Here is a 15124-nt window from a genome sequence, read left to right on the forward strand (position 1 = left end):
GATCACTGCACTGAGGGAGGAAGAGCAGCAGAAGACTCAGATGGTGAAGGAGAAGATTGAGGGTCTGAACAGAGACATATCAACCCTTTCAGACACAAAACAAGCCATAAAGGAGGATCTGAGAGCTGAACACATCTCATTCCTGCAGAACTACAAGACCACAGTGGAAAGAGTCCAGTTCACACTGCAGGACCCACAGCCGCTCTCAGGAGCACTGATAGACGAGACCAAACACCTGAAGAACCTGACCTTCAGAGTCTGGGACAAGATGAAGGACATTGTCTCCTACACTCCTGTCACTCTGGACCCCAACACTGCCCATCCAACACTTATCCTGTCTGATGATCTGACCAGTGTGAGACTTGGAGATGAACAGCAGCTTCCTGACAACCCAGAGAGGTTTGACCACTGGCACAGTGTCCTGGGTTCTGAGGGCTTTAACTCTGGGACTCACAGCTGGGATGTTGAGGTTGGAGACAGCACATTCTGGTGGCTGGGTCTGTCAGGAGAGTCTTTTCAGAGGAAGGGAAAGAGAGTTGGTCAACACTGGGGCATAAGGTTATATGAAGGTAAATACGAAGCATCCTCCTCACCAGGGTCATCCACTGTTCTCTCCGTGAAGCAGAACCCCAAGAAGATCAGAGTCCAGCTGGACTGGAACAAAGGAAAGCTGTCCTTCTCTGATCCTGATACTAACACACACATACACACCTTCCCACAACACACTTTCACTGAAACACTCTTTCCATACATTGACACTAATCAAACTGTCCCTCTGAAGATGTTACCATGGAAGATCAGTGTAACTCTGGAACCATGTTGTTAAACATGATGATGACGATGATTTATTAATCAGATTAGTAATAGTACTAGTGCCAACAATAATGGTAATTAATATTATGGGGATTCATAGAAATGTAATTATCTAATTGCCTTAACTGTATTGTACTTTTTACACTATTTCCTAATATAGATTAGAATCATCACCTTGGAACAATGTCTTTATGACATTATAAAGAATGACATGTTATAATATGATGGCTAGCAGGTCAGTATGTTAAATATTACATTAGTTTTATGAAACCACAAATGGCTGAGGTAGACTATGAACCCTGCAGTCACTTGAATCACTGTTAATAAAATTATAACAAATACCATAATAAAATATTAAAACAGTTTATTTGGAGGTATCGTGGTTCTAATTATGTCCCATTGCTCTTGTTTGTGTGTGTGTGTGTGTGTGTGTGTGTGTGTGTGTGTGTGTGTGTGTGTGTGTGTGTGTGTGTGTGTGTGTGTGTGTGTGTGTGTGTGTGTGTGTGTGTGTGTGTGGTTCAGACCCAAAAGAGAAATGAGTTATTTGCCCAGGACCCAAACTAGTGAAAATAGCTGATCTACAAGCTCACAGTGAGCTTGCAAATCAGCTATTTTCACTACTTCTTAAATATGTTTCCTAATTTATGAAATGACTTAAATATTGCTTTAAAAAAAAAAAAAAAAAAAAGCAAAGTGAATGTTAACCACTGTTAACCACTATGCCTAAACCTAACCTAAACCCTTATTCGAACTAATGACCGTTCGAATAAGGAACCACATGCGGCCCCTGCGGCATGTCTATGCGGCCTGTCATGGTCATACCAAGAAAAATATATTTCTTCTATTTCAGTGTAGACAAATCCTTTCTGATGTCATTTTATCTACACTAAGAAACTATTTTAGTATTTTTTTGGAAACTTCATCATTTCACAATCATTATTCATTCCACGACAATCTTTTTGTTCAATGAGGTTTGGCCTCATACATAGAAATATGGCTGTGTTTACTTTTTTAGACTAGTGTGTTACAACATAATTGTCTCAACGTCCAAAATAGGACCGTCATTTTTAGCTTGTGGCACTTTAACTTTTGGTATTTTGCTGAGTCATCTTAAGTTGAGTAGCCCTGCTGTAAGGGATGTTGAACCACTGTAATCTGACCTCTCACCTCTTCAGACTCCACCTTAGACCAAGCCTTGACTTATGCAAATAGGTTAAAATGACATTTAGATAGCATGTTATTCAGGCGATAGGTTCATTATTTAATAGCATCCTATAGTTCAATTTCAAATGTTTATGAACGGTGCAAACTGCTCCTTCATCTGCCATTGTCGTACGTACGTCCCGCCCCATCCCATCCCACATTGGCCAAGCTTCACAGGACGCTAAATTAAACTAAAAGTAGGGGTGGGCGATATGGAAAAATACAATATCACAATATATTTCCAAGCTGTATTACGATACACATGCAATCTTGCAAAACACATTTTGGCCTATTTGTGTATACATGTGACCTGACGGTCGCTTATCTCCCGATTAGGGAGTCTTACTGGTTTATGAAACCTTTCTAGAAAAATGTTAATTCATGAGTTTAGTTCTCTTGCAATGTTGCCTGCGCCAAAGTGTTCAAAAATATCATATCAAATATAAGTGCATAATAAATAACATAATTAAATACCACTGCATTCATGTCTTCATCATCTCTATTCATCGTTAAATATAAAATTCATTCATTTAGTGTGGCAAAGTCTCTCTTAAGTTGAACTTGACTAAGGGGGCAGACAACAGTGTGTGAGGGTAAATGGGGAGAAATCGTCACTGCTTCCCAATAGTATGGGAGTGCCTCAGGGATCGGTACTTGGACCACTGTTGTTTACAATGTACATAAATGATCTTCCCAAAACCTGCCCAGGTGTTAGCTGTCAGATGTATGCAGACGATACTGTCATATACGTGTCTGCCAAAACAGCCAGCATAGCAGCTGCACAATTGACAAAGGAACTAGAAAACATCTCTAATTGGCTTGAGTCATCAGAATTAACCTTAAACGTAAAGAAAACAGTGTCAATGTGTATCTCAATACGTAACAGGCCTGTTACAGATACTTTTGAGGTAATAATCAAAAATGAAACAATCTCTGAAATGAGTGAAGTCAAATATTTAGGCATTATACTGGACAAACATTTAAAATTTGAAAAACAGATAAAGCATATATGCAAGAAGGTCAAACCAAATTTAAACTGTTTCCGTCACATAAGAAGGGATTTAACATGTCAAACTGCACAGCTGTATATGCACGCTATGATTTTCTCACATCTGTCATACTGCATTACATCATGGTCACAAGCTTCCGAAACTGCATTACTACCATTAACATCAATATACAAACAAGCTATAAAAATCATGGATCAGAAACCAATGAGATATCACCACTGTGGCATTATAAGAAAACACAACCTTTTTACGTTTGAAAATTTTGTGAGTTTCTGTACAACCAAACTGGTTTTTAAATGTCTACATAATCATGTCTCGCCTCTGTTCTCTGGACTGATACAGAGACGTCCAAGCTCTGGTAGAGCAACACGAGCTTCAACAAATGGTGACTGTATTGTTCCCACCTGCAGTAACTCATTTGGACAGTCTGCCTTCTCAGTTAAGGGGGTAGACCTTTGGAACTCCTTGCCTGCTGTTTTAAAACTAGAGATGGACGGTAATGTCTTTTACAGAGGACTCAAGTTATGATTGAAATCAAATCAACTGTGTTCACATGAATAGTTTCTGAATTTCTACTTGCTGTGTGACTTGTTTGATTATGGCTATTTATGATGTTGTATGTCCCACAAGCTGAAGGGTCAGATTGTTCTTATTGGTTACCACATATTATATTTTTTTGTACTTGACTGGGTTTTAGATTAGTATTATTGTTTTTGTACTTAATTGGGTTTTAGATTAGTATTAACGTTTACTGTACTTGATTGGGTGTCAGATTTGACTAATGTAAAATAGAAAAGCCTCCTGTGGACAGGTGATGAGAATTAGTACTTGTGCTAAAATCACTTATATCAATGCATCTGGTTCGTCCAATGTGATTGTGATGTCCATATTCAAATAAATAAAACATAACATAACATAAATAGCACTGCTAACTTAATTTTCTTTTCTTTATTTTTTATATTACGTTTAAACTGATGCTAGGATCACAGGTAAATAGCCTAAACTAGCATCAGTCTCTCTTAAGTTGATCTCAACTAAATAGCACCGCTCACTTCACCCTGGGTGTGATTTTTCTTTTTTAATAATACATTGTTTAGAGCTAGACTGATGCTAGGTTGGTTTGCCATGTGCTCCTAGTTTACTGAGGCACTACACTGTCTCTATGCCAGGGGTCTTCGACGTTTTCAGGCCAAGGTGGCCCCTTAGCCGAGAGAGCGATGAAGCAGGGACCCCCAGATTCCATAATAGTTTCATCGTTTGACAGCACAATCATCAGTGTATTTTGGATTCATGTCAATTTGATAGGTAACCACTTGAACCGTCAATACTAAACTTGACCTTTCACTCTATGGACGTTAGGGTTCAAGTGGTTAATATAAAAAAGGAGGAAAAAAAGTTTCTATCACACAAAGATTTTAAGGACCCCCTGTAGTAACTCTGAGGACCCCCTATAGGGGTCCCGGACCCCCTGTTGAAGACCCCTGCTCTATGCATTTGCTACATGTGTGAACAAGCTCCATGGTGCCACCTGCTGGTCAAACATTCAATCCTCTGAAGTTGCTGGGAAATATGGAAATCCCATTGAAAGATCTTTGCCTACAGTCTTAAAACTAGAGACAGATGGTAATGTCTTTTACAGAGGACTCAAGTTATGGTTGAAATCAAATCAACTGTGCTCACATGAATAGTTTCTGTTCCTTACCTGCTTTGTGAATTGATTATGGCTACTTATGATTTTGTATCATCTGCCCATGAAAGATTGCGGCGCATCTTGGGAATGGGCTTATGGAAAAAGACATATTTAGCCACTTTCACGCATTCCCCCAACCAATGAAATCAATGACATTAAAATCGCTAAAACGATAGAAAGCAGTAAATGAAAACATTTTAAGACTCATATTTTCTTTGCTCTAATTACAATCTAAAATTTGAACCCTTGTTGTAAAAAAACAAAGTTGTCCTTTAACAGTACATCCACCTACAAGCAGGGGTGAGATGCCATGGGCTCGCGTGGGCTCGGCGAGCTCACACTTATTTTGCTGCACGCACGCGTGCCTCACATGCACAGACTAAACACACACTTAACAATAAAAACAGCGTGCGCGCATGACGTCATGAATTTAGAGGACCCACACTTCTAAAATCCATATCACACCACTGCCTACAAGGTAACCAAAAACAAAAAAAAAGGAGTAACAGACCATTTAGACCAGTGGTCCTCAAAGTGGGGTCCAGGGAGGGACTCTCTGGGTTCCTTTTGGGAGGTCTAAATATGTATACTGTCAGAGTTAAGGTGTGACCTTGACATTTTAAAGTTGGAGAACTACTCTGCCCTACAAAGGACTGATCTCGACCAAAATGCAGGTTAAAATTTAATTCTGCAATGAATGTCTGTATTAACAATTCAACCAGGCTCCCTTCATTGTATCACCATACATACAATATCTCTGAAAAGGCATATTGTGGACTGTGGAGACATCGTATCGCCTCAAAGATATTCAACAACATATCACCCACCCCTACTAGAAAAGGTGCAATTGTGGGAAAGTGGTTGCACTGACACAAGTCACAAGGAATCCACGGCCACCAGACTTAATTCAGGTCCAAGCACATCATAATCTCCATTTGCACACTTGTAATCAGTGGTGGAAAAAGTACTCAAATGTTATACAAAATTGTACAGTACTTAAGTAAATCTAGTTACTTTACACCACTGCTTGTAATCCATGAGTTTCATAGAAAGTTCCCTTCTTGAATTCTGTTTTGTATTTACCAGCTTGCAACGCTGGTCAATAGATAGACAGCCTATAATGTCAGAATCTCCTGCAAATTGCAGTTTTCATGACATCAGAATTATGAGATGTTATAATAAAAATCAAACCTCGGTTCGAAGTGAAGCGGTGAACTTTTATTCTATGTGTTCTAGAGTTATGAACTCTGTGATCTATACATTCTTTATATATTCTGAATTCTACATTCTTTATATATGAATATATGAATGAATGATTTTATCTGGAGGGCCGAATTGTCATGTGAAGCTTGACCAATCCTCAAAGTATCCAATCATCAGACCGGGAGGGACACTACACACATATTCTGGACGTACGGGACAGATAAAACCTGTTCATTCTGAACTGAAATGGCCATATATGGACATGGGACACACATTTTGCTTTTTGAAAAAGCCTATTCATTCTGGACTGATATTCTGGACGTACGGGACAGATAAAACCTGTTCATTCTGGACTGAAATGACCATATATGGACATGAGGTGACAGACATTTTGTTTTTGATAAAACCTGTTCATTCTGGACTGGGATGACCATATATGGACATGAAACACACATTTTGTTTTTGAAAAAACCTGTTCATTCTGGACTGAAATGACCATATATGGGCGTGGGACACACAAAGCCACTCATTGGAAGCGGCTTTCACCGCTTCAAAAATCACAGTAACGTCAGAGTGTACCGCCCTCTGTCTATAGCTGACCTGTCACATCACATTGTTGTGACATCACATTCCACCCTTGTATCCCCATACTGTATTATGGAGATCCCTGATGTCAACAATATTAAGCCCAGGCATAGCTTGGAAGGCCCATATATGGACATATTGTGTGAGTCTCATGTGGTCTATAACATAAGACATCTATGATGTCAGTTATATCCATATTTGGGAAAATATTTTGTCCACATTTTGTCCGTCCTGTGAGAATTCTGACCTGTGCAACCTCGCCCTTTAGACCCTTAGGCGTCTTACTGGTACTAGTCCTTACCCGTCCTTACCCGTTTGAACTCTGAATTAGAGGTTTGCACCCGCTTCACCCGCTTATGAAATATCAAATGAATTCCATAAATTAGACGCGTTGTGAGCTTGTAGATCTGCTATTTTTTGGTGAACTTTCCCCCCAGAATAGGGATGCTGGGTTTCAAGTAGTTGTAACGTTATTTTCAGTCAGTTCTGATGGAAACTGATATTTCTCCTTAACATAGCCTACTGTATCTCAGGTGGAAAGAGTTGCATATTTATTGTTGCTTGATATGATGTAAGATTCTAAAAGTTAACAGAGTAATTCAAGGGTGCAACGTGAATCTTATCGCCTGTCTCTCTCAATGCAATGCCTGTCACTTCACTGTTGGCTCTGTACTTGCCTGGTCTAGCTTTTTTCCCTCTACAGTTTAGAGGCTAGTTTCACTATTTTTGCGGACACACACACACACACACACACACACACACACACACACACACACACACACACACACACACACACACACACGGTCTTGTGTGTCGAGATTCTAAAAAACACATCAACCACAGTTTCAGACCCACCGATGAAGCTGCACTGGAACACAAGGAGGAAGTCCAGAAATCCCTGAAGCCTTTACTGGAGAAACTGGAGGTCTTTAATAAAGTTAAAACAAACTGTGACCAAACAGCAGAACACATTAAGGTCCGGGCCCGGCACACAGAGATGCAGATGAAGGAACAGTTTAAGAAGATGCATCAGTTTCTACACAAGGAAGAGGAGGCCAGGATCACTGCACTGAAGGAGGAAGAGCAGCAGAAGACTCAGATGGTGAAGGAGAAGATTGAGGGTCTGAACAGAGACATATCAACCCTTTCAGACACAATCAGAGCCATAGAGGAGGATCTGAGAGCTGAACACATCTCATTCCTGCAGAACTACAAGACCACAGTGGAAAGAGTCCAGTTCACACTGCAGGACCCACAGCCGGTCTCAGGAGCACTGATAGACGAGACCAAACACCTGAAGAACCTGACCTTCAGAGTCTGGGACAAGATGAAGGACATTGTCTCCTACACCCCTGTCATTCTGGACCCCAACACTGCCCATCCACAACTCATCCTGTCTGATGATCTGACCAGTGTGAGATGTGGTGAGAAACAGCAGCTTCCTGACAACCCAGAGAGGTTTGACCACTGGCTCCGTGTCCTGGGTTCTGAGGGCTTTAACTCTGGGACTCACAGCTGGGATGTTGAGGTTGGAGACAGTACACGCTGGGGACTGGGTGTGTCAGCAGAGTCTTATCAGAGGAAGGGAAAGGGAGGGGGTCAATACTGGGGCATAGGGTTCGATGAAGGTAAATGCACAGCACACTCCTCCTCACCAGGGCCATTCACTGATCTCTCAGTGCAGCAGAACCCCAAGAAGATCAGAGTCCAGCTGGACTGGAACAAAGGAAAGCTGTCCTTCTCTGATCCTGATACTAACACACACATACACACCATCACACACACTTTCACTGACACACTCTTTCCATTCATTGGCACTGGTCATACTCTGAAGATGTTACCGTGGAAGATCAGTGTAACTCTGGAACCACGTAGTTATTGATGATGATGATGATGATGATGATGATGATGTATTAATCATATTAGTAATAGTACTAGTGCCAACAATAAAGGGTAATTAATATTAGGGGAATTATAGAAATGTAATTATCTCAGTATTAAACATCGAGATGCTTTACTATAAAATGTATCAGACTATTATAATACTTTTACTCTTGCACTTAACTGTACTGTACTATTTTTACACTATATCCTAATATAGAATCATCACGCTGGAACAATCTCTTTATGACATTATAAAGAATGACATGTTATAATATGATGGCTAACAGAGGTCAGCATGTTAAATATTACATTAGTTTTATGAAACCAGAATGGCTGAGGTAGACTATGAACCCTGCAGTCACTAGAATCACTGTTAATAAAATTATAACACCATAATAAAATATTAAAACAGTTTACTTGGAAGGATTGTGGTTCTAATTATGTCACGTTGCTTTTTTGGTACCCATAACAATATGTCCATGACCTACAATGCTTCCTGACTCCAGACCCAGTGTTTGGGGGGGAGAGTGTCGATATTTCGACATAACATGTGTTCGACGTTCCATTTGTTTGACGCGGGTGAATGTTAACCTGGTGAAATGCTAACCTGCCAACACTGGTGAATGCCAACCTGGTGAATGCTAACCACTATGCCTAAACCTAAACCAAACCCTTAGTCGAAATAATGACACGTAGAAATAGCGAGATTTCACTGTGTTGGGGAACCAGTGACATAGACTGTAAGGGATGGTGAACCACTGTAATCTGACCACTCACCTCTTCAGACTCCACCTTAGACCAGTGTTTCTCAACCTTTTTTCTGCATGGGCACACTTTTCATGTCCCAAGAATCCATGGGCACACCAACATAATACGGGGGTGTAAATATCGTCACTGTCAGGAAGAAACCTTGTATCTCCAAGTTTTAAATGTGTATGTTTCTTCGCAAAGTAAAGCCCTGCTTCATCATACAAGGCTGTCGCACAATAGTAGTGAAAACAGCAGATCTACAAGCACACAACGCCTCGCACCGTGAGGCGTTGTGTGCTTGTAGATCGGCTGTTTTCACTAGTTTAAATCATTTTTAAAATGATAAATACAATACTTGCTTTCAAGCAGTTTCAAGGGGCACACTTGACCCTTCTCAGGGGCACACCAAAGGTCCCCAGGCACAGTGGTTGAAAATCACTGCCTTAGACCAATTAAGCCTTGACTTATGCAAATAGGTTAAAATGACATTTAGATAGCATGTTATTCAGACGATAGGTTCATTATTTACCTATAGCATCCTATAGTTCAATTTCAAATGTTTATGAACGGAGCAAACTGCTCCTACATTGTCTGTTTGTCCCACGTCTGTTTGTACGTACGTCCCGGCCAAGCTTCACAGGACACTAAATTAAACCAGAAAGTAGGGGTGGGCGATATGGAAAAATACAATATCACAATATATTTCCAAGCTGTATTACGATACACATGCAATCTTGCAAAACACATTTTGGCCTATTTGTGTATACATGTGACCTGACGGTCGCTTATCTCCCGATTAGGGAGTCTTACTGCTTTATGAAACCTTTCTAGAAAAATGTTAATTCATGACTTTAGTTCTCTTGCAATGTTGCCTGCGCCAAAGTGTTCAAAAATATCATATCAAATATAAGTGCATAATAAATAACATAATTAAATACTACTGCATTCATGTCTTCATCATCTCTATTCATCGTTAAATATAAAATTCATTCATTTTGTGTGGCAAAGTCTCTCTTAAGTTGAACTCAACTAAATAGCACTGCTAACTTAATTTTCTTTTCTTTATTTTTTATATTACGTTTAAACTGATGCTAGGATCACAGGTAAACCAATAGCCTAAACTAGCATCAGTCTCTCTTAAGTTGATCTCAACTAAATAGCACCGCTTTCTTTTTTAATAATACATTGTTTAGAGCTAGACTGATGCTAGGTTGATTTGCCATGTGCTCCTAGTTTACTGAGGCACTACACCTCTCTATGCCAGGGGTCTTCGACGTTTTCAGGCCAAGGACCCCTTAGCCGAGAGAGCGATGAAGCAGGGACCCCCAGATTCCATATAGTTTCATCGTTTGACAGCACAATCACCAGTGTATTTTGGATTCATGTCAATTTGTGTTATCAGATATGTAACCACTTGAACCGTCAATACTTAATAAACTTGACCTTTCACTCTGTACTTAGTGTGCTCTTTTTTCCCCTCTACACCAAACCTCTCTGCCGATAATAGCCGATCTACAAGCTCACAACGCAGCTTGTAGATCAGCTATTTTTGACTAAATTTCTCAGAATATGGACATTAGGGTTCAGGTGGTTAATATAAAAAGGAGGAAAAAAAGTTGCTATCACACAAAGATTTTAAGGACCCCCAGTAGTAACTCTGAGGACCCCCTATAGGGGTCCCGGACCCCCTGTTGAAGACCCCTGCTCTATGCATTTGATACATGTGTGAACAAGCTCCATGGTGCCACCTGCTGGTCAAACATTCAATCCTCTGAACGTTCCAGGGAAATATGGAAATCCCATTGAAAGATCTTTGCCTACAGTTTTAAAACTAGAAACAGATGGTAATGTCTTTTACAGAGGACTAAAGTTATGGTTGAAATCAAATCAACTGTGCTCACATGAATAGTTTCTGTTCCTTACCTGCTGTGTGAATTGATTATGGCTACTTATGATTTTGTATGTCCTACAGACTCATGGGTCAGTTTGTGGATTGTTAGTTCTTATTAGTAATCGCATATTATAATTGTTTGTACTTGACTGGGTTTTAGACTAGTATTATTGTTTTTGTACTTGATTGGGTTTTAGACTAGTATTAATGTTTGCTGTATTTGACTGGGTGTTAGATTTGATTATTGTAAAATAGAAAAGCCTCCTGTGGACAGGTGATGAGAATTAGCACTCGTGCTAAAATCACTTATATCAATGCATCTGGTTCGTCCAATGTGATTGTGATGTCCATGTCAAATAAATAAAACATAACATAACATAGATAATATGTCGCTAACAGGGTAGACACACTACGCTGCACGCAATAAAAACAAGCAAGCATAATGTAATTCTTGATTTTTTTCATTCAAGTATAAAAATTGTACACAGGTAATTAATTCCCTTGATATCCTAGAGAGACTGTAGATTGCGTGTGAGCCAGTTGCACACACAATCTAAAACCAGCCATTCTAAAAGCTCCATATTCCCACAATAGATTAGCTACACAGAGTGTGATTCATCAACTGCATAAATAACAGAAACAAAATAAAATAGAAATAAAATACATACAATTTAAGGACTGTCATTGTGTCCCGAATTTACTCCAACTGAAGTAGAGTCCCTACGAAGCTACTCTACACAAGGCAAGCTTGCTCTAGCTGTGGCTTAAAGGACAACTTTGTTTTTTTACGGGTTCATATTAGAGTTCTCAAATTCTGCCCGAACACGACCCGACATTTAGGGTAAGGCCTAAAATGTATACTAATTAGTCGGGCTGGGTAGGGCCTCGGGCTCAATGAAAAAAGAAAATATATTTTTTTATAATTTTGTTACTCTGTGATCAATCTGGCTAGCCATCGTCAAGGAAAAGTTTGGTCGCTCTTTTGCAGTAATGCGGAAGTCTGTAATCGAGAGACTACTCTGTGATAGAGTAATGAGAACCCGACCCGACATTTAGGGTAGGGTGGGGCCTAAAATGTATGCTAACTAGTCGGGCCGGGTAGGGCCTCGGGCCGACCCAGTTAGGGCCCAGTTAGGGCCGTGACGGGCCTTCATCGAGTGTTCAAATGATTTCATTTACTTCTTTCTGTTGTTTTAGAGATTCTTATTTCAGTGGTTGGGGGCATGCGTACAAGTGGCTAAATATGTCATTTTACACAGAATAAGCCCATTCCCAAGATACAACGCAACCTTTCATGTTTGGATCTGACTTATGGGGGCTAGAAGTGTTACTGTAAATAGCAATAAAGAAACTGCAAACCCGGCCTAAGAATGCATATGCTTGAAATAAAAATTAAAAAAGGAAACGGCTTGAGAATCACTGGCCACTAGGGTTGTAAATCGCTAGGTACCGATTTTTGATTCCCAATTTGATTCCGATTCAGAGGGCTACGATTCGATTATAAATCGATTACCGATGCATCTCGATTCCATTCCATCTCACTGTGTGACAAAAAAACAAAGTGCTTTCTAATGAAAACAGATTAATGTACTTCCATTATATTTCATTGATAATATAAACAAATGGAAGGGAGTTGTAGTAAAAAAATATAACATAAATTATAACTCAATACTTCTGCTAACCATCCAAAATCAAACAAAAATACTGTACATTAAGCAGCTTTCTTTTCAACATACAAAACATGTATTGGAACATATATTAAAAAAAAAAAAAAAATTGTGATTCGATTCATAATCGTCCATGTTCGTTTCGCGATTAATCTATGAATCGATCATGAATGGTAAATGGTGTATTTATATAGCGCCTTTAACCAAGGCGCTTTATTACAGAAATTGGGCATTACATTCACCCATTCACACATACATTCATACACCAATGGCAGAGGAAACCATGCAAGGCACCAACCTGCTCATCGGGAGCAACTAGGGGCTCAGAGTAGAGATCTTTGCGGGTCCAAATCTTTTTTTCCCCCTGATTCCGACCTGTTCCGAAAATAATAATCAAATTACAAAACCAAACCTGAGTGGCCCCGTAACGGTCTCGTCCGATTCCGCCCCGTTCCGACTTTTTTTCTTTTTTTTACAGTCCGTAACCCGTGACATTTGTCCCCAAATCCGTTTATTTACGAGGTTCCGAGAGACCCGACCATTTAATGATTATTTAAAGCCCCTGATTGACAGGCACTGTCAACAGTCAGAGCGGAGGTGGTTCGAGTCCCTCCTTGCGGCCTCCAGGGGCGTCACACGGCAGGGGGGGGGGGGGGGGGAGGGGGGGGGGTAGTTTATACTTTAGCTATTGACAAATAGCATATATACAAGCTCAGCTTGTACATCTGCTATTTTTGAAAAGTGGTGAAAATGTGTGCAAATCTTTGAATATATGTATTTTTTAAGCGAACATTTGTAACTAAAATTTTGCTTCGGTCCCCGGAACTAAATATTTTGAGATGGGGGTCCGGTCCGTGGCCAAATAAATATCATTTTGGGGGTCCTTCACATGAAAAAGTTTGAGCACCACTGAAACATTGTTTTTCAAAAAAAAAAAACTTTACGGGTTTATAGTAAATTTACCCCCATTGATTCCGGATGGAGACCCAAATGCATTCGGTTCCCCATCCGGAATCAATTAGGGTACATTTATTGTAATCAAATTATTGACTTAGGAATGCAACAAATACAAAATAATATTATTGAACTCATGTCTCAATGGCGTGAGTAATCAATAGAACATTTTCCATTCTGGAGGTGAACTACTCCTTTAAAGTTAAAGCTCCAAACAGCCCAGAACAAACAAATTAGTGTCGTGCTTTGTCTTCCTCCTCAGACCCACCTTACCGATCATCACCACAAAAGCGTGGGGTGGCTCAAAGTAGCTGACAGAGTACAGCATCTTGCAATGGGCCTGGTGTACAAGATACACTACACCTCCAAGATACCCATGTACCTGACAAACTACTTCCTAAAGATCAAGGATGTTCACGATCACAACACCAGAGGCAGCTCCACTAATCATGTTTAACGCAAATCCCTAGCCTCCTCCAAAATTGGTATGAAAAATCACTGCTTTTGAAATTGATGTTATCCTAGATAAAGTACTATGTTCTATCCGTCTGTCTTTCAATGTTATATGAGATACTTAAAGTGTGGTTCCTGTGGAAATAAGCCGTAAGGCTGACCTTGTACCAGTGATTTGTGCTGTCATGAAACTGTACTTCTTTCTATTGCAAACTGCTAATACATTCTTCAATCAATCAATCAATCAATCAATCAATCAAAGGATTTGAAATATTCAAAGACTTGCACAAAGTGTCAAGATTTTTCAAAGATAGCAGGTCTACAAGCTCGATATACAGATCAATCTCAGAAAAAATTGAATATTGTGTAAAAGTTCATTTTCTTCTGTAATATAATATATATTTTTAAACTTTCATATATTCTAGATTCATTGTGCATTATGAGATGTGGATTTTTTTGGTTTTCATGAGCTGTATGCCATAAAAAACTAAATTTAAACTAAATATGAATAATTCACTGCATGCATAATGAATCTAGAATATAGGAAAGTTTAAAAATAATAATTATATTACAGAAGAAAATGAACTTTTACACAATATTCTAATTTTCTGAGATTGATCTGTACAAGTGAGCTTGTATATCTGCTAGTTTTCAGTAGCTGAAGCACAAAATAATGCGTTCCCAGTCTATGAAGAACATTCATGGGGGGCCCGCAGTGAACCCTTGTACCCAGGGCCCAGGATCTGGTGCGACACCCCTCCTTGCGGCCTCCACCAGGTCAGATGCTGTGGTAGTCCCAGTCCCTCCTCGCGGCCTCCACCAGGTCAGATGCTGTGGTAGTCCCAGTCCCTCCTCGCGGCCTCCACCAGGTCAGATGCTGTGGTAGTCCCAGTCCCTCCTTGCTGCCTCCACCAGGTCAGATGCTGTGGTAGTCCCAGTCCCTCCTTGCAGCCTCCACCAGGTCAGATGCTGTGGTAGTCCCAGTCCCTCCTTGCTGCCTCCACCAGGTCAGATGCTGTGG

The 15124-nt window shown here is 40.0% G+C and overlaps 1 protein-coding gene across 1 annotated transcript in view; it reads left to right on the forward strand.

Moving 5' to 3' along the window:
• The window catches only part of LOC308283124 (E3 ubiquitin-protein ligase TRIM39-like), a gene marked incomplete at both ends in the record, with an annotated part of 15521 nt that extends 578 nt beyond the window's left edge, over window positions 1-14943 (forward strand). The window contains 3 exons of the mRNA XM_080723505.1: window positions 1-802; window positions 7463-8359; window positions 14881-14943. The exon at window positions 1-802 is cut by the window's left edge and continues 578 nt beyond it. Coding sequence (XP_080579631.1) covers window positions 1-802; window positions 7463-8359; window positions 14881-14943 — 1762 coding nt within the window. The remainder of the gene's footprint in view (window positions 803-7462; window positions 8360-14880) is intronic.
• Between the last annotated feature and the right edge of the window lie 181 nt (window positions 14944-15124).

The sequence above is a fragment of the Nannobrachium achirus genome (genome assembly GCF_963921795.1).
Source record: "Nannobrachium achirus genome assembly, chromosome: 4".
Lineage (NCBI taxonomy): Eukaryota > Metazoa > Chordata > Actinopteri > Myctophiformes > Myctophidae > Nannobrachium > Nannobrachium achirus.